Source organism: Pongo abelii, chromosome 9 (genome assembly GCF_028885655.2).
Source record: "Pongo abelii isolate AG06213 chromosome 9, NHGRI_mPonAbe1-v2.0_pri, whole genome shotgun sequence".
NCBI lineage: Eukaryota > Metazoa > Chordata > Mammalia > Primates > Hominidae > Pongo > Pongo abelii.
The window spans coordinates 74,337,772-74,364,786 of record NC_071994.2 but is presented as its reverse complement, the minus strand read 5'-3'; the positions used below and the strand labels follow the sequence as shown (position 1 = coordinate 74,364,786).

At 47.3% G+C, this 27,015-nt stretch overlaps 1 protein-coding gene across 5 annotated transcripts in view; it reads left to right on the top strand.

The window, feature by feature from the left end:
* Nucleotides 1–27,015, top strand: part of CLPB (ClpB family mitochondrial disaggregase) — a 147,030-nt gene that overhangs the window by 100,651 nt on the left and 19,364 nt on the right. For all 5 annotated transcript variants that reach the window (NM_001133667.1, XM_054523845.2, XM_054523844.2 and 2 more), the window contains 2 exon segments: nt 6,238–6,335; nt 18,762–18,876. In NM_001133667.1, the coding sequence (NP_001127139.1) occupies nt 6,238–6,335; nt 18,762–18,876 (213 nt within the window).

Below are 27,015 nucleotides of genomic sequence, written 5' to 3'. Positions count from 1 at the left end.
CCCTAGGAAAGGCAGGTGGGCCTCTCTCACCAATCACTTCTTCCCCACTTCGCACCTACAGAGCATAGGGTGTACCGGGGCCTGACCTGACCTCTTCTGCCAACCAGTCAGAGAGGCTTCTGGGACCAGCAAAGAAACTGGGGACTTTGGTCTATAGGAAAAAGGTACATGGTTTTGTACTTGCTATCAGAAAGGTTCTCCTGGGGCAGAAAGAACAGCCATGTTCTGTGTGGCCTCAGAAGATGGCACCTGGAGAGAAGACGGTTCAATCATCTGGCAAATATTATTGAGCTCCCATCCCATGCAAGGATATATAGCAGTGTATCAAACACAGTGTCTGGCTTCTAAGAACTCTCAGTCTTAGATGAGACAGACTTTAATGCAGGGTGGCCAATGCAGTAAGATGGAAGCCGGAAGACCTATGGGAGCAGAGAGGATGGTACCCAACCTGGGGTGGAAGGGAAACAAGGAAGCCTTCCTGGAGGAGAAGCCAGGACTGAGTCTTAAAAGATGAACAAATGTTTTCAGAACCAAGATGGAAGTGGGGTTGGTGAGAGAATCTGGGGCTCATATGTGAAAAATCTGCCCTCAGTTAAATGGGGGACACCCCTGGGAGAGCCATGAGCTTGGGGCTGGGTACTGGGGACATTCAGAGGAGCCAGAGTGACCACCCGTTTGAGATGTAGTAGAAGGGAGTATCTTCTTAGGGAATTGGAAGAACTCACCATTTTTCCACTTGGAGAGTCAATAATTGCGTCAAATCAATAGCAGGTACTGAACCAGAGAAGAGGAGTGGGCTCCCTCAGCACCAGTGAGCCAGGCCTTCACTCCCACCAACACCATTGCCACTGCTTTACCTTGCCCTGGGTGATGAGGTCCAAGCCAGCCATAGTGGCACCAATCAGCATCAGCCCCACGACCACCCACCCCCGCACACTACTTTGCTGGCCCAGGCCCTATTGACAGATCCCCCAGAATCTGAAGGAATTCAAGATAAATGGTTAAGAGGATGGAGTTAATAAAATTTGAAAAATTGAGGCCTGTCACTCCACTAAACTTTTTTCAATACCACTGACAGAAACATATTTCCCCAATGAGTGACCTTCCACAGCTGTAGCGGGCAGGCGCAGCCGCAGCAGTGCTGCCAGGAAGCCAGTCTGCTATTTATCAAATATTATAAGCTGGAACACACTAATCTGGAGAGGGAGAGGAGGGGAGGGGTCCTGTACCACACTGCCTGGGGTGCTCCAGGTGTTTGCCCCAGCCCCAGACAGCCAGTGGGAGGTGACGGATGGCCTGCGATTAGCACTCCCCACCTCCATCCAGCCCTTTCACTTGCTCCCAGAGGCCTGGCCCTCTAGACCAGCTGCTCGGCCCGAAGGGGCCCTGGGTGGGAGGCAAGGGGAGGTCAGGCCAGGGCACGGGCCGTCCTGATGCCCCTGGAGAGGGCAGGCGGGTGAGGCCCAACGTGGTTATTTATTGGACTGTAATGGTTTGTGGCCGTTGGTCGTGGAGGTGAAATCGATCAGTGGTAGAAGTCAGGTTCTATCAATTATTACAGCAATTAGTCAAGTCAGAGCGAGGGTGCAGGGCTGGGGTACTAATATTAGATGGACACTATCCATGGTACCTCTACCTCAGCCTTCCTAAAGTGGGGGCAGACATGCTGCCCTGAGGCTCCAGAACCTTGGGGAGTCTTCCCCATGAGTGGTCAGGTGGAGCCTGACCTGAGAGCCTCCTGGGCTGGAGACAGGTGCCGTACTGCTTTAAAAGGAGCCCCTGTGCTGGCTGGCCCAGGTGCAGAGATGTCCTACCTGTCCCCATCCCATCCTTTATGAGAAGTGACACGACTCCTACTAGAAATTACTCAGTGGCCAATGTTTATGGCACACATTTTTCATTCTGTAAGCAAATATAGATCACTGACGGCACTTGTTTGAAGAGGCTAATCTCACTCTCTGTTCGTTCTTCCACTGTCTTCCTCTGTCACCTTCTCTCCTCTTCCCCCTCCTCTTCTCTCTCCCATTTCTTTCTTCCTATCCAAAGCAGAAGCTCTTCTCTTTGCCATTCTTTCCCTTCCAGAGGTCTCTCCCTAACCCTCCCTTCCACTGCAGCTCATATCTAGTGACAGAGCTCCCCTTGAGGCTAAGAAAGGAGAGACCTTTCCACTGCTTCTTTGCAGCTCCCTTTCTGCCTCCGCTGTGGTTTAGCTCTGGGGGGAGGGGAGGATGCTGTCTGCCACTGGCTCCTCAACCCTTGCAGAGCCCCTCAGTGCTGAGCACCAGAGAAAGCAACTCAGTGGGGCTGGGCCAGGAAGGCTAGGCTAGGCGAACAAGTCCCTGAGCACTTTGTTCCTTCCTGAGCCCCACAGTGCTGCCTGTCCCTCCTTCAGCACACAGATGACACTCAGCCTGTGACCTCTTGTCTCCATGAGCTCCTGGAGAGGTGGAATTGTGCTGGACTCGAACTCTAGGTAGCATCTAATAATCTTGAAGACAGGAAGAGGAGTCTGCAAAAGAGACAGAAGAAATGGTCACAAGAGTGGGAAGAAAACCTGAAAAGCGGTTTTATATAACTCAAAGGAGAGAGTGGCCAAGGTATCAGTTGCTACAGAACAGTCGTGAAATATAAAGAGGGAAACTATTCATTGGCTCTGCCAATCCTTCATCATCCTGCACACAGAGGCTTGCAGATATAAAGTGCCCAGTAAGTGCCAACAGAATGGAAAGAAAGGATGAGGCTCCGGCTGAGCTTCTAAGGACTTGCCCAGTAGTTAGGAAGACCACAGACACACTCCTTCCTAGGGAGGTTGCACTTTGTCCTGAAAGCAGAGGCCAACTGAAGGCTTTTTCATCAGGGGTATATTGTGGCTGCCCTCATGAGAGTAGAGAATTGGAGTTAGGAAAACCTGGGGGTGGTTTTTACTCCTAGTTCAAGCAAATAAAGCTAGCTTTGTGGCCTTGGGCTAGTTATTTCACTTTTCTGAGCCTGTAGCTTGGGGATTTTAATTCCTATCCCTCAGAAAGTACCGAGCACAGTGCCTGGCACAGAGTAAGTGCTCAATAAATACCAGTGTTACTATTATCACATCATTGACTCCAATTATCTGCCCAGGAGACATGAAAACATACATCTACACAAAGACTTGTGTGTGAATGTTCATGGCACTGTTTATATAATAGCCAGAAAGGGGAAATAGCTTAAATGTCGATCATCACCTGATAGATAAACAAAATGTAGTATATCCACAGAATGGAGTATTATTCAGCCATGCTACTACATGGATGAACCTTGAAAACATTCTGGTAAGCCTGAAGAAGTCAGACACAAAAGGCCACATATTATACAACTCCATTCATAGGAAGTATCCAGAATATGCAAATCCATAGATAGAAAGTAAACTAACGGTTGCTGAGGCTGGGGGTAGGGGGAGTGTCTGATAATAGATACGGAATTTCTTTTGGAGGAGGGTGAAAATGTTCTGGAATGGTATATTTTAAACCACTGAATTGTATACCTCCTTTCCTTTCCTTTTTCCTTTCCTTTTTCCTTTCCTTTCCATTTTTTAGACAAGGCCTTGCTCTGTTGCCCAGGCTGCAACAGATCCCAGCTCACTGCAACCTCTTGCCTCCTGGGTTCATGCAATTCTCATGCTTCAGCCTTCCGAGTAGCTGGGATTACCAGCATGTGCCCCCATGCCTGGCTAATTTTTTTTTTTCTTTTAGTAGAGATGGGGTTTCACCATGTTGGCCAGGCTGGTCTTGAACTTCTGGCCTCAAGTGATCTGCCCACCTTGGCCTCCCAAATTGCTGGGACTACAGGCATGAACCACTGTGCCCGGCCTTGAATTATATACTTTGAAAGGTTTAATTTTATGGTATGTGAATTGTATCTTAATAAAAAACAATATATTTATCAATATTCTGCACTAAATTCCTGTTAGAAGATAGTACTGTGTAAAAAAAACTTAGTTTTTTCTTATTGATAATAAAAGTTTCCTTCACCTGGATTGTATTTCCTATGGCCTGCCCCTTCCCCCTCCACCTCCCACATCGCTATAGAGCTTTAGCCACTTCCTCTGCCTCTCAGGCAGACAGCTGCATGTAAATGCTTAATAAATGGTTACTGTTGTTCATAAGTTGATAGGGTCTTTTAAGAAGTAGAGACTGTGGCTGGGCATGGTGGCTCACGCCTATAATCCCAGCACTTTGGGAGACCAAGGTTGGAGGATCACCTGAGGTCAGGAGTTTGAGACCAGCCTGGCCAACATGATGAAACCCCATCTCTACTAAAAATACAAAAATTAGTCAGGCATGGTGGCACATGCCTGTGATCCTAGCTACTCAGGAGGCTGAGGTGGAGAATCGCTTGATCCCAGGAGGTGGAGGTTGCAGTGAACAGAGATCATGCCACTGCACTCCAGCCTGGACAACAGAGTGAGACCCTGTCTCAAAAAAAAAAAAGAAAAGAAGAAGTAGAGACTTGTGGCTGGGCGCAGTGGCCCACGCCTGTAATCCCAGCACTTTGGGAGGTCAAGGCAGGAGGATTGCTTGAGCCCAGGAATTCAAGACCAGCCTGGGCAACATAGTGAGACCCTGTCTCTTAAAATTTTTTTTTTTTTTGAGACGGAGTCTCGCTCTGTCGCCCAGGCTGGAGTGCAGTGGTGCGATCTCTGCTCACTGCAAGCTCCACCTCCCGGGTTCACACCATTCTCCTGCCTCGGCCTCCCGAGTAGCTGGGACTACAAGCACCTACCACCACGCCCGGCTAATGTTTTGTATTTTTTTGGAGAGATGGCGTTTCACTGTGTTAGCCAGGATGGTCTCAATCTCCTGACCCCGTGATCCGCCTGCCTTGGCCTCCCAAAGTGCTGAGATTACAGGCGTGAGTCACCACGCCTGGCCAAAAAAAATTTTTTTAATTAAAAAATTTAATTTAAATTTTAAAAATTGAATTAAAAATTTTTTTAATTAAAAATAAAATTTTTTAAGTAGAGACTTGCAATAGGAATACTTCTGTATCATGATATAAATGTTTTCACATACTGGATTGAGAAACACTGGTTTTTACTGTACATCAGCAGTGGCTGGACACCCACCCTGAGCCATGCCCTGTGCTAATTGGTTTCCCAGCCAGCCCATTCTATCCTATGGCAGGGACTGAGTCTTAACCTTCTTTACTTCAGACAGTGCTTCCTGAGCAAGAGAGAAGCTCAAAAAATACTAGATAATTATTACCTTAATGTTCTGTGTCACACACATTTATTAAGCATCTGCTGTGTACAAAGTAATTTTCTAATTATGTTTCTGTCTTCCTGCCCTTCCCTAAAGGGCAGGGCCAGATCTGATTCTTCTGCATCCTCAGGCCCCATTCATTCAGGGTCTGCCGACTTGAATGGAATGGATGGTTTTTGAAGAACAGTGAGGTGCTTACACATGGGCTTTGGGAAGGCTGTGACAGCACAGAGAGTCAGAGTGACCTTTCCTCCATAACTGCCAAGGCTGGCACAAAGTAGACACTTGATACAGGCTTGTCAGCTGCCAGAACTTAGAGAGAAGATAGACACATGGCCCCAAGCTAACCCCTTCTTCTTGTCATACTCAAAGTCTTTGTCCTTAAGTCACAGGAACTAATGATTGGAGGAAATACCCAGCCACACACACTCACCCACCAACAGCCAGAGTGGCATAGACAGGTTGCTGGTGGTGCCCATGCCCTTCCAGGGGACTCAGCTGACTCAGACAGACAGGAAATGCCCAGAGGTCAGAGAGCATAAAAGGAGAGTAGCAGAAAACAGAAAGAAGGGGAACCATTTAATTGTTACTTGGGATATTCTCTGCCTTAGAAAGGAACCCTTTATATGGCTTCATGAATGAATGTTTATCTGTATTCTGATATGTTGGAAAATATGGACATTTTAATGAATACATGTATGAAATTGTGTGTTTACATGTATTTGTGCTGGGGTATATTAACCTGTGTATTTGTTTGGCATACTTTCTTAGCATGTTCAGCTGTGTGTATTTGTGTATGTATAACACAGCTACGTGTGTATAGTATGTTATTGAACATGTGTGCATGCACATGTAGGAGCCCCAGTACCATGTTTTTCCACCATTTGTAGGTGTCCATGGACATTCCCAACATAGAAATCAGAGCCTTAAGCCACCTCCAAGGGAAGGCTGAGGTCCCACTGATCGTTCATAGAGCCTCTATTTATCCTTCTTCTCTTGCCAGGAGCCAACCCCCTGCAGAGGAATGAAATGGGACACACACCCTTGGATTATGCCCGAGAAGGGGAAGTGATGAAGCTTCTGAGGACTTCTGAAGCCAAGGTAAGTCTCAGGGAAGGGAGGAGGCCTGTGGGTACTCCATGCATCATTTAATCCTTCACTCATTAAATTATGTCAGGCTTTACACCAAAGGCTACTTCTCCTTAGGTGATTATTATCTGTTTAAATACAAATCCAGCCCCCAGTCTCATCAAGAATAGGAAGCTGCGCCTATCATGACCAGGGAGCGGCCTTGGCCACTTCTGGCTTCTGAGCATTACCTTTAAATTTGGTTTATGAAGTGATGGATCTCCCAGGTCCTTTTCAGAGGAGGGGGTTCTAGCCAGACAAAATCCTTAGCCCAAGCAAAGATTTTAGTCATATTTTTCCTAGGCCTCATGTATTCTACAGTCTCATCAAACAGTCTTTTCTCATCATCACTCTTTCTAGAACTATTCCTTCACCCCTCCCCTCCACACACACTCCAGAAAACCTAGTATAGAATCTGAGCCAAAAAATCCTCCATTCTAATTCTGTTTTCCCAACCAAACTTTTGAACTCCCTGGAAACAGGGCTAAGTCTTCCACCTCTCCCAGCCACAGAGCTGTAACTCAGGAACTACTGGACAGAATCTAAGAACTAGAATCACAAATCTGAGAGATGGCAAGGACCTTAGAAATCAAGTCCAGTGATGGGAAATCTTACAAAAACATAAGCCAATAAATCAAAGGAAAATTGAGTTGTTCGAGTTGAAGGAGAGAGATGGACTAGAGCACTGCCCACGTGGCCTGCCCTTCACTCGTGGGGCAGCCTCTGAGGGGACTCTGCTGTTGCCACAAGTTTCAATCTCTGAAACCTAAATCAGCTGACTTATTTTACTCCTGGAGAAACTGGAGCCCAGGGCTGTGATGTGGCTTGCCTTTGGTCCCAGAGTGAGTTAGCATCAAAACTGAACATAATAGGCTTGACTACAGGTCATGTGGTAGGTTCGGTGGCAGGACAGGGACTGGAAGACCTGGTTTTTGACTTTTGTGCCCTTTCCAGCCTCATGGAGTCTGTTATCCACAAATTGGCTGAAGTACCTTGAGATGATTCAGTGTGGCAGGTCCCACCTAGTGGCAAATATTCTCTGTCTTGAGTCCAAGCACTTAGCTCCCTGGACTGAGACTGAAGAGATGTGGGTTCTGATCCTAGCTTCACCACTCACTGCCCATGTGACCTTGGGCTACCACATCCCCTCATTAAAGCTCAGTCTTCTGTGATATGAAAACATTGTACTAAATGGTTTCTAATGTTCTAGGCAACATATGATTGTCTGTGGATCAGTCAGGATAAGCTAGATTATGCTGTTGTAACAACCCCAAATTTCAGTGGTTTAAAGCAAAACAAAATAAGATTTATTTTTGCCTTATGTTGCATGTTCCTTGTGGTTGTGGGTGAGGGGCAGGCTCTGTTCATCCTAGGCACTTAGGGATCCCAGCAGGCAGAGCAGCCACCCACTGGAATGTTGCTAGTTGCTTGCCAGAGGGAAAAGGATGCTCTGAAGGGTCTTACATCTGCAGTTAAATGCTCAGCCTAGAAGGAGGATCCTTTTCTTCCACTCAGTATTCATTGGCCAGAACTAATCCCATGTTTCAAACCAATCATAAGGGGGCCAAGAAGAGTAAGCCTACCATGTGCCTAGAATGGGAGAGCTGGAAATATTTGGTAATCAACATGAACCATACAGAGTTTGCCTCCCTGGTATTTTTAGTAACTGTTTTGCAGTAGTTTCTCCTGGAGAAAGGAAGGAATTAGGAAGGGTGACTAGCTTTTCACAACCCATCCCCAGGGGCCCTTGTGACCAGAAAGAACTACTAAATTTCAGAGGGCAAATGCTTCTCTCCTTTTGTTCAGATTTTTCTGTCCTAGGAGCAGGTCGGGAGGTCAGGTCAACTTCCTTAAGTGCCTTAAGGAAATCCCTCAGCACTGTTGCGCATAATCTTAGGGACTGCACGCTCATCATCAGCTCCCCTTTCAAGCCCAGTGGCTTTTCCCCGAGAGACCAGCCCTGGACTTGGCCAAGAGTACCTGTAACTTTTGAGCTTGTGTGACATAGAGCAGGTACTGGTCTGGCCACTGAAGCAAGAGAACAGTCCCCTTAGTGCCAGCGCTGGTGGAGGGGTTAGGCCCACTGACGGACCCTTCACAAAATTTAGCTGCCCAAGGGAAGTGGCTTGATGTTGGCCACATTATTACAGGGCTAACGTCCAGAGTGAACAAAAGGCGGTTGCAATCCCCTGTGCCAGTCAGACCCTTCTGGAGCATGGAGGGCAATTACAGACACCACGTTCGAAGTAGACATTGCTCTGTTAGAATCTGTGCAGAGAAGGGCAGTAGGGTGGCAGGAGGAACTGTGCCATGAGAGAAAGCTGATGGTAATAGGGCATCTGGCCAGAAAAGGAAGAGCATAGAAACAGCTCTGAGTGAGAGGGAATGAGATTTATTCCATGGCAGAGCCAGAGTGGCTAGGCTTATTGGGCAGCAGCTTCAGGGAAGAGCCCCTGACACAGCTGTCCCACCATGGAGGGGCGCCTTAGAGGCTAAGAAGACCACTTGGAGCCAGTCCAGGGATTCCCTAGCTCTCAGCTGAAAGACCATTTCATCCGTTGTCACCTCTGTGCACTTGATCCCTTCATCCAGTCTGGACTTTCTCCATTCTGATTGTGTCCACTGAGCATCTCCACCTAATTGGTTTGCTGTCCCATCAGATTCTACCTATGTGAAGCACCCCTCAGCCCTCCCCGGATGCCAGCGGCATTGGCTTTCTCTCAGTTGTTCAGCATCTACTTGGTCACCCATTCATTCTGTTCTGCATTTTTCCTCCAAACTGCAAAAAGCTTCCTCTTCAAAATTGTGAGGCAGCCTTTTGTAGGAAGAACACCATTTTAGACCTGGTTTCTTCTCCCTCTGCCAGTAAGTAAGAAGCAGCTGCCTCTGAGTTCAGGCCCTGCATCCATAACATAATGACTCAGGCCTGGAGGCTGCTGAAGCTCCAGCCTGGGCCCCATCTCCTGGCTCTTTGTCTAGACATGGGTTGCTGTCACTCTGATCTTATCTGGCTCCCCTTCTCTCCGCTCAGCATCCCCCTGCCACCCTGCTCAGCCTCCTCCACCTCCACCTACCACTCTGTAGTCAAATTATGCTCATAGAAAACTTGTATTAAAGTCGTATGTCCCATTATAGAAGTTTTAGAGATACAGAAAAGTAAAATGAAGAGAAATAAATAATATAGTACATATTTATGAATGACATCTATGTGCCAGGTTCTGGGCTAGATGGGAAGAAGACTGATGAGTAAAACACTCAAGGAGCTACAGTCTGATAGGGAGACAGGCAAGTAAACCATGACACCACTGAGTCATCAGTGGTATGACTTATCAAGGAAGACTTCCTGGAAGAGATGACAACTGAGCTGAATTTAATTCAAAGACTCTAGCCCTCCTACCAAGACATAACCACTATTAATATTTTTAATTAATTATAACAATGATAGATACTGTTTTTATCAAATGCATCTAGGTAATGTGCCAGGTGCTCAAATACATATTTTTCTAATCCTGTAGCAAATCTGTGAAGTAGTTCTCGTTACCCCTGTTTCACAGATGGGAAAACTAAAGCTGCAGGAAAGCAAGCAGATGATTTACAGAAAACCAAGTTGTTATAAATGACTATTAGGAATTGAACAATAGGTTTCCTCTTGTGATACTGTATTAGCCTTCTCTGGATCATATCTATGTATAGTTATATAGAGGGCCTTTTTTGTAAAAAATGTGGTTGACAGTCCACCATATATACCAGGAGTCTCAAACTGGCAGCCGCATTTTATATAGCCACCCAGAGTTTTCCAAAAATGTGAAGGTAATGCCTTGGGGATTGGGAGTGTGCACTGTCCAGCCACAGGGCCCCCCATTCCCTCTTACATTATGTCCTTGATTATCAGACACTTTTGTTTCCTACTTGGCCCTGAAGGAGTTACGATCCTATTCTATATTTGGAATCTGGTTTTTATTCACTTAATATTATTGGTGATTTTTCCATTTAAAATTATCCATAAGCCTAATTTTTTATTTAATTCTGCCCTTTAAAATGCATCATTTACCCTAGAATCTCTGTCACCTTAAGTGGTCTGAATGATGTGTCCCTCACTGTTGGCTTCCTCAGTTCTCTCAGCATTCTCTGCGCCGAAGCCTCCTTAGGCCCCCTGAGAATATCCAGAGGTAATGAGGCCCAGCCCCTGTCCCTGAGTTTGCCATCTGTCTGGGGGAGAGGCAGGCACTCTTAGCTCTGATACCTGCAGACTGATTTGTCTTAGGAGGGTTCGCAGAGTTGGTAGAGTCTCCAAGAAAGCGTGGATCACCTCCTGGCAGAGAGAGCAGGGCAGGCTTCAAAGAGGAGGTAGCCTGTAATCTCACTTTGAAGGATTTCAATAGATGGAGAGTTTAATACTTAAAGCCAGGACCATTTTCATGTCTTAACTAAGAGACGAAGGAGAGGTAGAAATATATCTCTGTTGACATGATAGCAGATAAAACAAAAATATGTGGAGCTATCCCATGATGAATATTCAGCTGAGGGGAACATGCTCGTGCCAGCCTGCATCTCCACTCCCAATCCTCACTGCACCGAGACTCACAAGGAATTTATTGCTCATTTTAATCACACCCAAAGAATGCATCGGCAGGAATATTAGGCAGATAGGCCTATCCTATATATTTTATTTGCATATCCCAGTGACAGGATCACAAGCACATTTCCTATCTCTATATTTTTTCATTTGCTTCAGGGGTAGCTGGGGATGTGATGCTCCCCTGGGCCCGCATTCCAGGCTGAGAGCCTGGGTGCTCCTCTCAGAGCTGAGTGCAGCCCTGCAGGAGGGGAGAGGGGGAGCACACAGGAGGGTAGGAGGGTTATGTTCTTCCTCCCCTCGGCCTCACTCAACCCATTCTCTGCTTTGCCTCTCATTACAGGTGCCAGCTTGCCATGTGCCTGGCTCTGTACTTGGCCCTGTGGCTTACGATGGTATGGGCCAGACACAGTGCTAAGTGCTTTTTAGGGACCAACTTTCTCTTTCCCTTTTTTTAACTTTTATTTTTATTTTTTTCTTTTTTTTGAGATGGAGTCTTGCTGTGTCGCCCAGGCTCGAGTGCAGTGGCACAGTCTCAGCTCACTGCAACCTCTGCCTTCCAGATTCAAGCGATTCTCCTGCCTCAGCCTCCCTAGTAGCTGGGATTACAGGGGCCACACCACAACTGGCTAATTTTTGTATTTTTAGTAGAGACAGAGACAGGGTTTCACCATGTTGGCCAGGCTGGTCTCAAACTCCTGACCTCAAGTGATGCACCCACCTCGGCCTCCCAAAGTGCTGGGATTATAGGCGTGAGCCACCATGCCTGGCCTTTTTTTTAACTTTTAAAAGCTTTTTATTGAAATATACTTGTATAAGATACACATATCAGAAATGTACAGCTCACTGTATTTTCACATACAAGACACACCTTATCGAGAAATAGACTGTTAGAAGCACCCCAAAAGCCTGCCTCAGACTCCCTTCCAGACTCATCCCCCAAGGGTAGGCATTATCCTGATATTTTTAACTTTTATTTTTGCATAATTTTAGAGATAGTACAACTAATTCGTATAAATCCTTCACCTAGATTCCCAACTATTAACATCTTATCATACTTGCTTTATTATTTATGTACATAAATAATACATATAAGGATATATATATAATTTTTTTCTCAATGATTTGAGAATAAGTTTACACATGATGCCCCTTTACCCCTAAATATTTGTATGTATTTCCTAAAAAAAGATGAATTTTCTTACAGAACCTCAGTATAATCATCAAAATCAGGACATTAATATTGATGTTAACTAATCTACGGATGTTATTCCTATCTCACAAGTTGTCCTAATAATTCTCCTTACAAGAAAAGACAGTTTCAAAATCCAAGTTGCATTCGGTTGTCATGTCTCTTTAACCTTCTTTAATCTGGAATGGTCCAAACGTTATGATGTGGAAATCAAAAAGAAAAATAAAACATAATAATCTGGAATGGTTCCTCAGTCTTTCCTTGACTTTTATGACCTTGACTTTTTTTTTTTTTTTGAGATGGGGTCTCGCTCTGTCACCAGGCTGGAGTGCAGTGGTGCGATCTCAGTTCACTGCAACCTCCGCCTCCTGGGTTCAAGCAATTTTCCAGCCTCAGCCTCCAGAGTAGCTGGAACTACAGGCACCCGCCACCACGCCCAGCTAATTTTTGTATTTTTAGTAAAGACGAGGTTTCACCATGTTGGCTAGGATGGTCTCGATCTCTTGACCTCGTGATCTGCCCGCCTCGGCCTCCCAAAGTGCTGGGATTACAGGCGTGAGCCACCACACCCAGCCGACCTTGACATTTTAACAAGTGCAGGTTGGTTATTTTGTAAAATGTCCCTCAATTTGGGTTTATCTGCTGTTTCGTTGTGATTAAACTCAGATTATGCATTTCTGGCAAGAACACCCTGTGGGGTTTATTTTCAATAAATGTATCAAGTTGCCCTTCACTAGAAGCATTAATACTTCTAACAGATAGAAAGTTTCTGTTTTAAGTCTCATCTTCCTAAACAGACTGAACTCCCTGAAGGCAAGTCTTTCCTTATCTCCAGGTGGACGGTGCAGGCTTTGGAATCAGACTGCAAGGGTTACTGTTCTGTCTCTACACTCGCTGCCAGTAGAACCTTGCTTGAATGTACTTAATCTCTGTACAATGGGGATGATGATACTGTCAACTTCATAGGGCTATGAGGATTAAAACACCCAGTCCCAAATCAGTGAGTGCTAAAATTAATGAGTTGAAGTTTGAAGAGTAACAGGATATATACACAGTGTCAAAGTCTCTCCCCACAAGATACTTTTTAATTACAAAGGGAAAAATAATAGTGAAGAAAACTGGCAGCCACCACCTTAACCTAGTGATCGAAGTTAAGACTACCAGTTATGAGATAAATCAACATCACATGCCTCTGATATGATGCCTGTAGTAGCCTGTATTTATAGAGCCCTTACCAAGCTCCTCCCATCCTTCTTTCTCCTCTCCTCCAAATAGAATATATACATATCAAGTATTTTTCCTTCTCTAGTTTACTCCACTGGCTAGCCTTTCACAAGGCTGGGCACATGGCTCATGTCTTTAAAATTTAATCAGTCATTGCCGGGCGCAGTGGCTCACGCCTGTAATCCCAGCACTTTGGGAGGCCAAGACGGGTGGATCACCTGAGGTCAGGAGTTCCACCTGAGACGAGCACAAACTCATTTTCTCACTTTAGCCACTCTTCGCCCCTCAACCTTCTCTCATCAGTCTTGTCTCTGATCCACCTAGCTATTTGCAGAGGAGTGACATGATCAGATTTACATGTTTAAAATATTGGCTTTAGCAGCAAAAGGAGGATGGACTGGAAGAGAGGAGAATGGAATCTGGGATGCCGACCTAGTGATTACCAAGTGTGAAGGGGCTGACATCTGCTTTGTGTTTGGCCTTCCTCCACAGGGATGTGTCCTTTGTGGACTAGTTTAAGAGACTTTCAAATTCCTTGGGTGCCTCTCTCATCTCCCAGTCTTGTGTTCCCATCTGCTCTGCATCCCCTAGACTTCTTTGTTGGCACTCCTGGGCTCCTCTTTTATCATTCCCCTCCTCCAGGCTTTCTCCATCGTCATCCCCACCCCTACCATCTCATCTGTTACCCCTTGTTCCCTTTGTTGACCTTCCTTCTCAGGCCTGTATGTCATACCATTTCAGGACATGGTAGAAGCCCTGACTATGATATGAGTTACCATCTGAGTCAGGGATTCAGGAGTATGGGGCATACCCGAGTTTATCTATGAGTAGCAGGTGGACTCTATAGGCCTGACCTCCCCTTGAGAGGCAAACTGCAGCTTGGCCTCTCTTCTCTTCCCCCTCCATACCTACCTTCCCATTCTTGCCCAGGGTCTTGTTCTGCCTACTTCAGCTGCCCCCTCAGTGAACACACTGCCAGGTTCACTGTCTGACCTCTGCCCTGAGGGATGCCCAACAGTTGAGATGCCTGCCATATCCCTTCTGTAACCCTCCCCCGCAGAGCCACTCAGCCCAGCCACCCACCTCTAAGCAAAGCGAGCCCAGCTAGGCTTCGCCTCGGCCTCCCAGCCCTTTCCTGTAAATGCACTCACAGCCAGGAGGGGTGCCATATTAAATCAAGACTGATGGAAACCAGTGACTGTGATTATCCAGCCAAGATGCAGCATGGGAAGCTGGTCGCTGATGGCTCCAGGTGAGGGCTTCTGAAGCTAATTGTGTGTGGCTTTTATTAAGAAGATGCTCACTCCCCGACTCCTGCTCTCCTGGGTAGCTCCTTTACAGTGCCTCTCAGCTCAGTGCCCTCTGCTTCTGCAGGCTGAATTCCTGCCTTCTCTTCTTCTCTACTGGATCCCTATCAGAGCAGAGCCTTGAACTCGTCTTGTAGCCTTCCTCCCCATCTCCTCAAAGACAAGAACAATAGTATTTATAGAGCCCTTACCAAGCTCCTCCCATCCTTCTTTCTCCTCTCCTCCAAATAGAATATATATATATATCAAGTATTTTTCCTTCTCTAGTTTACTCCACTGGCTAGCCTTTCACAAGGCTGGGCACAAGTCAATCATTGCCGGGCGCAGTGGCTCACACCTGTAATCCCAACACTTTGGGAGGCCAAGATGAGTGGATCACCTGAAGTCAGGAGTTCAAGACCAGCCTGGCCAACATGGTGAAACCCCATCTCTACTAAAAATATAAAAACTAGCCGGGCGTGGTGGTGGGCGCCTAGAATCCCAGCTACTTGGGAGACTGAGGCAGGAGAATTGCTTGAACCCAGGAGACGGAGGTTGCAGTGAGCCGACACAGTGCCACTGCACTCAGCCTCGGCGACAGAGTGAGACTCTGTCTCAAAAAATATATATATATAAAATAAAAGAAGTCAGTCATTCATTTCATATGTTTTTTAGCACAAACTCTGTGCTAAGCATTGTGAAAAGAGCATGAAGCAGTAATCTTCTGCCTGCCTGGCTTAATCTCAGTGTCCTTTACATTTTTATCAAGAAGTCTGATCCATTTTCTGAGGTGTTACTGAATTGGCATAGATATCTGGGACTTCAGGCTGGGGAGAATCAGAATGTGCTGAGATTTAGGCCATGGTTTGAATCTTTCCCAAGACCATCTAGAAAGCTCCTGGAAAACTAACCAGTTCACGGTATAACTATCCCCACCCCACCTGTCACCTCCATAGAAGTCAAGGAGTCCTTTCCTTTGCCCAAGAAACAAACAGGAATACCAAACAACCTAAAACCATGACACTGAAGAAGAGTTACAGGAAGTAGAAGTGTTTCCCCAGAGAAGACTTAGGGAGGCCACACTGGTCATACCCAAATCAACAAAGTGGAAAGAAAAGTTATGTTAGACTTTGCCTGTGGCAAAGGGAAAAGATACGTTCTGTGAGGCCCCACAGACCAATGGATGTACCCAGAGGTGGAATTCTCTATCACATAAGGAAAACTGACAGCAAAGCTGAGCCGCCTCAGGCAGTGGAGGCACCTCTAGAGCCGGGTAAGTGTTGAGACTGCACACTGCAGACCTAGGGTTCCTAGAGATGGAGCCCCAAGAGCCGCCTCTGGGGCAGTGGTAGCAACCAAGTGGACTTGGCTCCTGGCTTCTGCTTGAGCCAGGGTAACTCTTCTTATTATCTGTGGAATTCCACCCACAATTAAATTAGTTAAAGAATTCCAGTACCAAAAACAAAAAAGGCACTAGATTAGACAGTCTGTTATCAAAATGCAGTGAAGGAGAAGAGGAGTCACATTTATCTAAGGTTTAATAAGGGTTAGGTAGAGGGTAGCCATTTTGATCACTCAGACTACCTCTTAATGCTATGTGCCAGAGACTCTGCTAAGAACTTATATATTAATGCATTATCTCATTTAATCCTCACCTTGTGGCATTCCACAAGGATCCTACAGGCTAAAACTATGAATACTATCCTGTGTTTTAATGAGGAAAACTAAGATTCTGGGAGCTTAACTTCCCCAGGGTCAGCTAGCTAGGAAGTAGATGAAGTTGAGGGGTGAACTCAGGTCTATCTGGAGCAAAGCATATTTTTGTACACAACTTGCCTCACTGTGAGCCAAAAGAAGAGCCAAACCTCAGATGGAGACGGCTGAAAGAATTAAAGCAGATGCTGTGTATAAGTTGCTGAGTACAGTGCCTGGCATACAGCAGCCATTCCACAAACGGTAGTCACCTTTATTCAGTTAGCAACACAAACTGACACCCGCTGTGAGCCAGGCCCTTTGCTAGGCACTGGAACTATAGAGATAAACAAACATGGTCTTGTAACCAGTGACCTCATGGTCCAGGAAGGAGAGACAAATAGGAAGTTATTTAAGTGTACCAGAGGTCCCAGGGCCTGGGGTAGGCACAAAGCCTTACAACAGACTCCCTAGACAGTACCACATTGGAGGTTGGTGGGAAGAGAGAAGACCTTTGTAGTAGGGTGATAGTGTCAGCAAAGGCCCAGAGGCAGGCATACTCTGGGACTCATCACTGAAGAGAAGTGAGGAAACTGACCCAACAAACCCTTGCAAGCCAGCTTCTGTCCCTTCAGGCTCCTTCCATGGCCTGCCCGACTGCAAGTCAGCACTGTCCCAGCCAGTATGCATGCATCTCACCATCAGAGCCTCCAGCCCAGTGGACCTAAGTGCTGAGCGGGGCTGGGTGGGCAGGGAGGAGGAAAAAGCAGATCTATGGCTGAAGTCGGCAGAGCCAAGTGATGTATGTGGCGCCTGAGGGAGCTGCACAGTGACACTCTGGATTCCAACCGGCAAGTGTCACTCCATTGGGATTGGCGCCGAATTATTGCTCCATATGAAACCCCAGGACTGATGGGAGCTTTCAGTTATAGACTGATAGCAACAGCCAAAATTGGATTGTTTGCTATTTATTTTTTTTAACTTCTGTCAAGGTCACTACTGTAACAGGAAAACACTACCCAAGCAGTAGGTATTTTTTATCCACTCTGCCCGCAAGAGCAATCTGCAACCACAACTTTTGTGACAGGGCCTGACTTTGACAGCTCTCTTTCCAGAAAGATGTTAGTGTTACAGGCTTGGGGGAAAGGAGCCTCCTGAAGACCTGGTCATTCCTTTCCATTTCAAGATCTGCTTCCTTCCCCTCCAACTCCCAACCTCCACAAATACTCTACCATCAGGCCCCTGCCCTCACCTCTCCCTGCCTGTTCTCCAGACAGTCCCACGGCTCCCTCCTGGCCCAGTCCTCCTCCAGCTTCTGTTCCCCAGGAAGCCCCCCAACAGATGTTCCACACTTATGTGTCCTTCCTTTCTGTACTCCTACACCACTCAATCTAGCTGTTAATTCTCTCCTCTTTGTATCTGTCATTTTTGCAAACACTCACCAGATGCCCCACTATGCCAGGACCCATGCTAGAAATAGCAGTGAGTCAAAGATAGGGCCTGTCCTTGGGGAGCTCATAATTGATTTAGAGGACAGACTTACATTCACCAAACTTGTTTTCAAGTAGGTTTTTGTGTTTTTTTAGTGAAAGATACAGTGCTAGAGATAAACATTCATGCTTTGGACCCGTGAGGAAAATGGTTGCAAAGTATTTGTGTGCAGGCCAAGCCTCATCTCCTGACTTTGAGCTGCCTGAGGGCAAGCCCGGGTCTCCTCTTCTGTGCGGACAACCAAGCTTAGGCTTCTCCTGCTGCCTTTTGTGAAGTGGATGACGCCCAGGGCCAGACATGCCAGACCCTCAGCATCAACTAGAACCTCCCAGGCGACAGGGCACAGTCCTCCTTCCCCTGCCCCACCCTTTCATCATGGCCATGCACAAGGCTGGGCACGCAGCAACTGCTGAATAATTATGTTTAATTGAAATGCAACATAATTGAAATGGAGGGTGTTCATAGCTCTCTTTTGAACAAAACGTTTTTCAAGAGGAAAGAGAAAGGAATTTGTACTTATTAAGCACTTATTCCATGCCAAGCATGATGCTAGGCCTGTTACATACATCATCATATTAATATTTAATCCCCAATTTGCTGATGAGAAAACTGAGGTGAAATAACTTGCTCCAGGTGATAAGCACATCTCATAAGTGATAAAGCTGGGCTTGGACCCAGGTCTTCTGTCAGACTCCAGAGCCAGGGTTAATCTGCTAGCAGTACTTACTCTACCAGCAGAGTGAGCCGAGACCCCTGAGCGGCAGCCACCTGAGTGGAGAGTGGAAAGGGCTGGACCAGCCTCCAGTGACCATGAACCACAGCTATGAAGCAGGACCCCTGGAGACCCAGACCTGTGTTTTCCCCGAGTTGGGGGATAGAGTGAAGCTATGGTGCTATGGGCCCGGCAGCCCTCAACCATTTGCCCTCTCTCCCCACAGTACCAAGAGAAGCAGCGGAAGCGTGAGGCCGAGGAGCGGCGCCGCTTCCCCCTGGAGCAGCGACTGAAGGAGCACATCATTGGCCAGGAGAGCGCCATCGCCACAGTGGGTGCTGGTGAGTATGTGGGACACCAGAAAGGGCAGAGTGGTGCCCTTTGAGGGGTACATCCTGTCGTCACCAAATTGGATAGGCGCTGCTAATCATATTAAAAATTAGCATTTGTTGAGTACTATCTATATGCCAGACATTGTTATAAGCTCTCTGCATGTCTTGTGTCATTTAATCCTTATGGCAATCCTTTGAGGTTGGTACTGCTAAATCCCATTTTACTGCTGAGGAAGCCAAGACACAGAATACCTAAATCACTTGCTCAAGGCTGCTTTCCTATGCATAGAATTTAACTCTGACCGTCATCTGGTCCGCTACCCTCAACCCCATTTTTCAAGTGGGAGAATTGAGACCCAGAGAGGGATGGGAGCTTGTCTGTCACTAGCAATGTAGCAGCTGAGCCAGAACTTATGTCCCCATCTGTCAACCTGGGACTCTTCTATCACTTCCAGATAGTTTGTCAGCAGCTGGCCTAATTTTATAGAAAATATCCTGAACAACTTCTGAGTGTCTTCTCCACCCCTGAAGCTCTTATTTCCATACTTTGATCCCTGGGAGCCAGACTGCCCTCTGGTGTAATCCCTAATGTAATGGCCCTCCTGCCTGTGCAGACCCCACGAGCCGATAATTAAAACTAAGGTTCTGCTGAATACAGTGGCCTCATCTTTGTTCTCCGACTCTGGAGCACCACTCCTTGGGCTTGATTTCAGATAGATGAGGCAAGGGAAGAGGAACCCCAGGCCAGGCGAAGACAAAGGTGTATCCCCCAACACAGTGGTTCTCAAAGCATGGTCTCTGGACCAGCGGCATCACTATCTTCTGGGAACCCGTTAAAAATCAGATCTCAGGCTTATTCCACACCTGTGGAATCAAAAATTCTGGGATCTCTATGTTAACAGGCCCTTCAGGTGATTCTGACACTCAGCTGAAGTTTAAAATACCACTGCCCCAGGAAGGCCCTACCTGGTCGTGTGGTATGCCTGGATTGAGGGGTTGGTGCTTTTTAACCTCCATTTGTAAGGAAGTTACTGCATCCACCTTGCTGAGAAGCCCTGCAGCTGGGGATCACAATGATAATGTTCAGAGCCATGCCCAGTCCTTGTGACCAGCTCCCAGAGGCTTCTAAACCCAAGCACGAGGGAATAAGGCAGCCTGGTGGTTGCAACTGCCAGCCCAGCTGAAGCATGAAGCACTCTCTGGGTCAGAACTTATGGTAGGCAAGCAGCACCCAACACCTCGGGACCTCAGACTGAAGCAGGTCCAGGAGAGTGAGGCAGATCTAGAGGCTAGGCCAGGCCTCCCTGAGTTCTCCAAGCTAGTGTCACGTGTGGTAGGGACTGGCTGGATGGAGCCTGGCACCCCATGGGTACCATGAGGATGGGCAGCCAGAGAAGTGCCGCAGAATGAATTGATTTGATAAATGGCCATTTATTACCCTCACGAATTGGCTGAAACCAATTTTGGTCACATCAACCCCTGGTAAGTGCTGGGATATTGATTTGTGCAAAGTAATACAGTGAATTTATCAGTGTGATCCCCAGCTGCAGGGCCTCTAGCAAGGCTGGCGCACGGTTACCACCTTACAAACGGAGGAGATAAAGCGTCAGCCCCACAGCTCAGGCCCCCATGGCCTCTCTGGTCTAGGGCCACTGGAGCCAAACCAGGACAACCTGCAAGCCAGAGCCTTGGCATTCAAAGTGAGGCTCTCCTTCCAGAATCCAGAGCTGCTCTCGATCCTGAGGAAGGGAGGCTGCCTGCCCTGTTGGGCAGACCTCCTGGGAGCTCAGCACCTCTAAGCCCCACTATGCTCCTCAGAAAGGCAACCAGCTATCTATTCAGCACATTCAGAACCAGACTACCCCCCCTCCCCAGCCTGCTCATCTCCTGTGTTCTGATCTGTGTAGAGACCACCATTCACTGGTCTCTTAAACAGAAACTCAGGTGCTTCCTTGGCCCCTCCCTCCCCCTCACCCCTTACAGCCGATGAAGGATCAAACACCTGGCCTTTCCACTCTCTTCCTAATACCACTGCCCTAACTCAGGGTGTCCACGTCTCCCATCTGAACCAGGCAGCTCCTTCACTGGTGTCCCTGCCTCCCTTCCTTCCCCTAGAATCAGTTCTTACCAGCTGGAGTGATCTTTGCAAAACACGTATCTAACAGTGCCACTCCCATTTAAAACCTTTGCATGTTCCTTGCTGCCCTAACCTGGCATGCAGGCATGCTCCTGCTGCTCCCTGCTTTGTACTGCATGCACCAGCCACAATGGCCTGCCTCTGCCTCCCTGCACATACTCTGTTGATTTCCTGCCTGCATTTGTCTGCCACCCTCTCTGCTTGCAATCCTTCCCTTCTGGCCCTTCCCCCCACCCCACCCCAGCCCATTGCCCACACACTGGCTGGTTTTTACTTAGCCTAACTCAGTTCAGGAGCAATTGACTGCAGGCTCCTTGAGGGGAGATAACATGACTTAATCGTTTTTGTGCTCCCAATTCCTGGCACAGCACCCTGCTCAAAGTAGATGCTTAGTGCAGTTTGTCAAATTAAAGAGTTTGGTCTGGCGCCTTGTCCATCTCTAGGGAATAGCCCCAGAGCCCAGGCCCTCATGGGCTCTAGGATGTACCCTGAGGTAAAACAGAGAAGCTGCAACACCTGCTGTCTAGTAGCCCACAGCATACTGGGAATACAACTATAGAATAGCTCATTACAGCCATACTCCTTGACCTTTGACCCCTGGGGTAGGCAGGCCATTCCCCAGACCTGCTCTAAGAAGCCTCTCCTGGGTAGCAGGTCAGCCTGCACACACCCGGCAGCTTTCTCGGAGCTCCTTCTGACCAGGAACCTGTCCCGAGCTTCCATCCACCTGGTCCTGGTTGACCCTCTGAAGCCACATGCTCCCCTGGGGAAGCTCTGCCACCTCATGTGTTCGGCTCTGCCAGAGTATGGCGCATATTCCATATTACAGAAGGATTGCGTATGGCCACCATGGCACACCACCAGATCTCATGCTTCACTTCCCTCTTTGACCAGCCCAAAACATAATCTTCCCAAGCTTTGCACCTTTCTGGACTCTCCCTTTGAATCTTCATCTGAGAAATACATTCAGGTCATCCCTGGGTTGTGGAGTTGTAGTGATTAACTTACAAAACTGCTTGCAGTTCCACCCCACATCATGTTACTTCTGAAGTCACTTGCTGTGCTTTCTCGTTGCTGGACTGCCCTGCCCTTTCATGTTGCCTGCTGAGACATTCAAGACCTAGGCCCTTTACTGTACATTTAAAGCAACTGAAAGAGTATAATTGGAATGTTTGTAACACAAAGAAATAATAAATGCTTGAGGTGATGGATGCCTCATTTACCGTGATGCAATTATTACGGATTGTATGCCTATATCAAAATATCTCATGTACCCCACAAATACCCATTTAAAAAAGAAAAGATCTAGGCCTTCTGCAGGTTGCCCTCCTCAGTCCTCTTGGATTCAGGGCCCGTTCCCTGGGATTCCTAGGAACACCTTTATCACGTGGTATCTACTATGTTTGTATGTCTTTCTCCCTCCAAAAGTCCAGAGCTACTGCACACCAGCTCTTTTTCTGTAAGGTTGGGCACACAGGTGTATAAAAAGTTGTTGAACTCAGTGAATGAAGCCTGAGCCCACGCACAATGTTAGGTCTTGTAAGAAGCTACTCTTTGCATTTTTAAGTTGTTAACCACTTGGCAGCAATAGTTTGCCTGCAGAAAGAATAATCCTTACTAAGGACTAAGAAGAGAGCTCTTTCATGATCCACCAAACCCAAGGCATCAGTATCCACTCAGTAGGCACCTGTCGAGTACTTACCATGTTCCTTGAACCTACAAGCAGTCGTCAGGAAATTGCTGATAAACATTTGTATGACTCTCAACCATGAGAGTCCCTCTGAAGGACTGGTTCCCACTAGGAGATGCCACAGACATGTGACAAACATGTTCCAGATTAGGTTATAGAAAACCTCCCACACTATATCCCTGGCACCTATCAAGAAAGGTAAGTCAGCCCACCCAGACTGCCCTAGAACCTTGAGCTGGACAGAAACAAAGGCCTGGGGTGGAAGGAGGAGGCCGTTCTTGCCTTTTTGGTTTTGCACACACTGGGGCCTTCTTCCTGGAATGTCCCATCATACCTGCAAGTGGCTGGCAATCTCCCTCTCACCCTTCAAGCACAAATGTCAGGCCAGCACAAATGGCTCTTCCCATACTTCCCTCTGTGCACCCATCCCGTTTGGAGCCCACAGTTTTCATAGCAGCCTTTACCTCTATGGCACGCACCTTTTTTGAGGCCTCTTTGTGAGTGCCCCCGCACCTAGCACCGAGCTTTTTTGCTAAACAAATGCATAAGGCTTCCTGGAGAGGGATTTAGAAGAAATTGGAAGCCTTCTTCATGCAAGAGTGGTAGTAACTACCTGGGGCACTAAGAGACTCAAGTCTAGGCCTCACTCTTCTCCTCTTCTCTGTAAAATGAGAGTTGAAGTACCTGTTCTTTCCCCCTTGCGATTTGAGAAAGACCAATAATTCATTTAGTCAGCAAGTATTAAACCAGTGTTGGGCTAGTCTCAGGGGTCCTCAGAAAATAGGACACCCAGGACACCCAGCACCTGCTCCCATGGAATACAGTCAGATTGGGGGCACACCTTCCCCCCCAGATACAAGGGCACAGGTAGATGAAACACCTTACACTGCCCATCTCTGAGCCTCAGTATCCTGTGTAAAATGGAGATAACACCTACTTATCAGGATTATTAGGAGGATGAAAGAGTTACTGTAAAATACCAAAGCTAATGGTAACTACCATTGCTGCTGCTATGACTACCATTATTTTTACTCTTATTGTTATCCCACTCCTTGCCACTTACAAATTGCTTTCATCACCATTAACTTGTTTAATCTGCATGTGGGGCTGACACAGCATATGTGACTGTTCCCATTTTATAAAGGGAAGAAACGGAGGCTCTAAAGGAATAAGTGTTTTATTTAAAGTCAGTCAGCTGGTAAGTGACAGAGGCAGGACTCCATGCTAGATCCTGTAACTCCTGCCCTCTCCACTATACCACCCTGTAGATGAAGCATGCCAGAGAATACAGACCTGCAAGTTAATGGCTAGATGTGGTGTGGTGGAGTGAATCAAAAAGAGCTGTTGCAGGTGAGTTTTCAGATGGTCCAGTAGTGACAAGTGTGGCCAGGAGAAAGCAGAACACAAGCCAGGTGGGTACCTGGCACTACATGCTGGGAGGCAGAGCAGACTGGCTGGAGCTTGTGGCGATGGGACTGGCCAGGGAAGGGAGCCAGGCTGCCTGTGCAGAGGGCCCTGACACCATCTCTAGCCCAAGAGCAGTGACCAGGACAGGGTTAGGGAACAGGGGCTCCTGAGGCCATGTGCTGAATGGCTGAGCAGGCCAGACTGGAAGACTACAGAGAACGTTTTCCAAGGAGTCAGGGTGTGAGGAGGTGCTGTGGCAGTGGAGAGCCAGAGGAGGAGAGCTGACCTTCTTCTAAGCTCCCATAGTACAGCGCAGGCTCAGGCTCAGGCTCAGCCAGAACTGAGGGTAAAGCCCAGGGTCTTTGTTTCTTCCCCCTGTAACCTTAAGCAGGTCACCTAACTTCTGCGTGCATGTTTCCTCACCTATAAAATGGAAATCAAGTCCCCTGTTCTGCTTACCTCACAAGGCAGAAATGAAATTATGTCTACAGAAGTTCTTTATAGACAACAATGAAATGTTGAAGTGAGTCGGTTGTAAATACATTTGCTGGCCACAATGAGAGCAACAACACCTATGGCCACCTCCCACATGGGCCCATGCAGGTCTCTGTCCCAGCCTCTACTCTGGCCTGACGGGATCCTCAAGGCCCATAGCCTTGGTCCTTAGCCACCCTGCCAACCACACACACTAGGGCGCGCCTTCTCCAGTCCTTCCTAGCCGCCACCATTTTTCATTCTGTCAGACTCCATCTGCTTGGCTGTTTTTCTCTTCAGATATTATTAGAAATATCCAGAGTTGGAATTGCTTAATGGTTGGCATTTCACCTGTTTCACAGGGGACCCACATCAAGCCCACCCCAGACTCATGCCCTAGGTCGGGCAGAATTGACCAGGGACAGCTGTGGTGAAGTCTGCCTGGCATTATAAAGAGCTCTCTCCCAGGTGCATTCTTAGAAAAGAAGCGGGGAACAGTGGCCCCAGGCATAATTCAATTCCTCATTCTCCATGGTGTTTTTGTACTGCACAGCCCAGCAGTGCTGTGGGCTGGGATGCTACCTTAAAAGAAAAGGCAGGATCAGAACCCCAGGTATATGATACCCTGTGGAACCCACATAGGGGGATGTCTGGGTACATCTGCCTCCCCAAATACCCCATGAAGCTTGAACTCAGTTCATGCTCAACTTGTTTCCAACCTAGACTCTTAATTTAGCCAACTTTTAGAAGAACACGGCTCCTTTCAGGTCACTGCTGTCACCCCTGCCCTAATACATACACACATGTCCACACATAGTATTCACAAGTCTAGCCTTTGCCGTTTCAATATCTTCACTTCCTCAGATACCCACACTCTCAGCTCCCTGTTTCTGTCGGACACCAGGGACTCCCCGCTTAGCCAAGCTTGCACTTTTCCCTCTTCATCCCCAGCATTCAGGTACCTATGAGGTCTGTGGGTTCCCCCTTATAGCCAACCTTTCCAGAGATCCTGGGCCAGTTAGTTTAGAGAAAATCTGGATTCTTGCCCAGGAGAGAGGTTGTACTGAGCTTTTTCTCAGTCCTCTTTCAGGATTCTCAGGGAGCATTTTCTGGGCAGGCAGAAGTGGCTAGTCTGATGTCCGTGAATTTGCACAGCTTCCATCTGTTTCTACTGAGGCCAGAAGTAGAGAGAAAGTCGTATTTTAGGTAGGAACACTAGAGATCGAGATGAGAAAGACCACTGGCTTGAGGCTGAACTCCTAAAACAGTATTCCAGACCTTCACAGTCTGGTCCCACCCCACCACTCCTCATGATCATTCCTGTCTCTCCACCTCTGACATGCTGGCCACCTTTGCCTCTTCAAATCCTGCCCATCCTCCATGATCCATCACCAGTCCTGCCTCTTCCAAAGAACCTTCCCAGACCTCTGCAGTCGCTTCTTTGAAATCCAACCACACAGTATAGTAGTTAGGATCTTGGCAACTCAAGATGGGCAGACACATCCCAAACACTGTCAAATCTTTCTCGATTGACTAGTGTTCCAGGCCTTGTTCTCTGACATCTATCCCTTAGCTAATTTTCCCCTGACACCGTGGGGACCAGATCAGACATGCTGTTCCATTTGCAGACTGACCTTGACATTACACAGTGCTCTCTTTCCTGCTCCTGCCATGTTTCCATTAATGCAACCAAAATTCATACTTTTTTGAGCAGCCATATGTTACTTTTTTAAAAAAAGAAGACAGGTTTAGAGAGAGAAGCAACTCTGCCATCTACTAGTTGTGTGACTTGGGCAAGTCTCTCTCTGTTGCCTCAGTTTCGTGTTTAGTATAATGGAGTTGAGAATACTACTTTCCTCTCCGGTTATTTGTGTGGGTCTTGATACGTTGTTGGTGAATTTTCCCATTGTGCTTAGCATACAGCATGTTCAGTGCATGATTCTTCTTGCAGTTCTGCCTCACTCCACCCCCACTCGTATACTTGAGCAATGTTTCTGAACCTGATTCTCCTACTCCATAATTAAGCACTTAGTTTTCTCAGATTGAATGCGTAGCCCTTAATTACATACGTCCTCTTGAAGAGGAGGTCAGGTCTTGCTCTAGCAGAGTTGAGCCTCCAAGGAACCTGGTACCTATCTGTCCCACTCCCCGTGCTCCCCACTCCCTCCACCACTGGAGGCTATGGTTAGCATCTCTGGTAACCATGTGGCTTACCCCTTCCATGCCCTGAGCTCCACATTGCCTTTGATTGGCTTCCAGAAAATGCATTTGGCTGTGTTTCCACTTTGACCCAGACAGTGGACCAGACCTTAGCTTTCCCAGATAGGAAAGAGTCCAGGGCTCACACCCCACATCCCCAAGGGCCTGCCATGGGCTTCTGTCTCTTGTATTGCACAGGAGGCGGCCCATAGTCCCACTAGCGATGAGTAGATGAGTAACC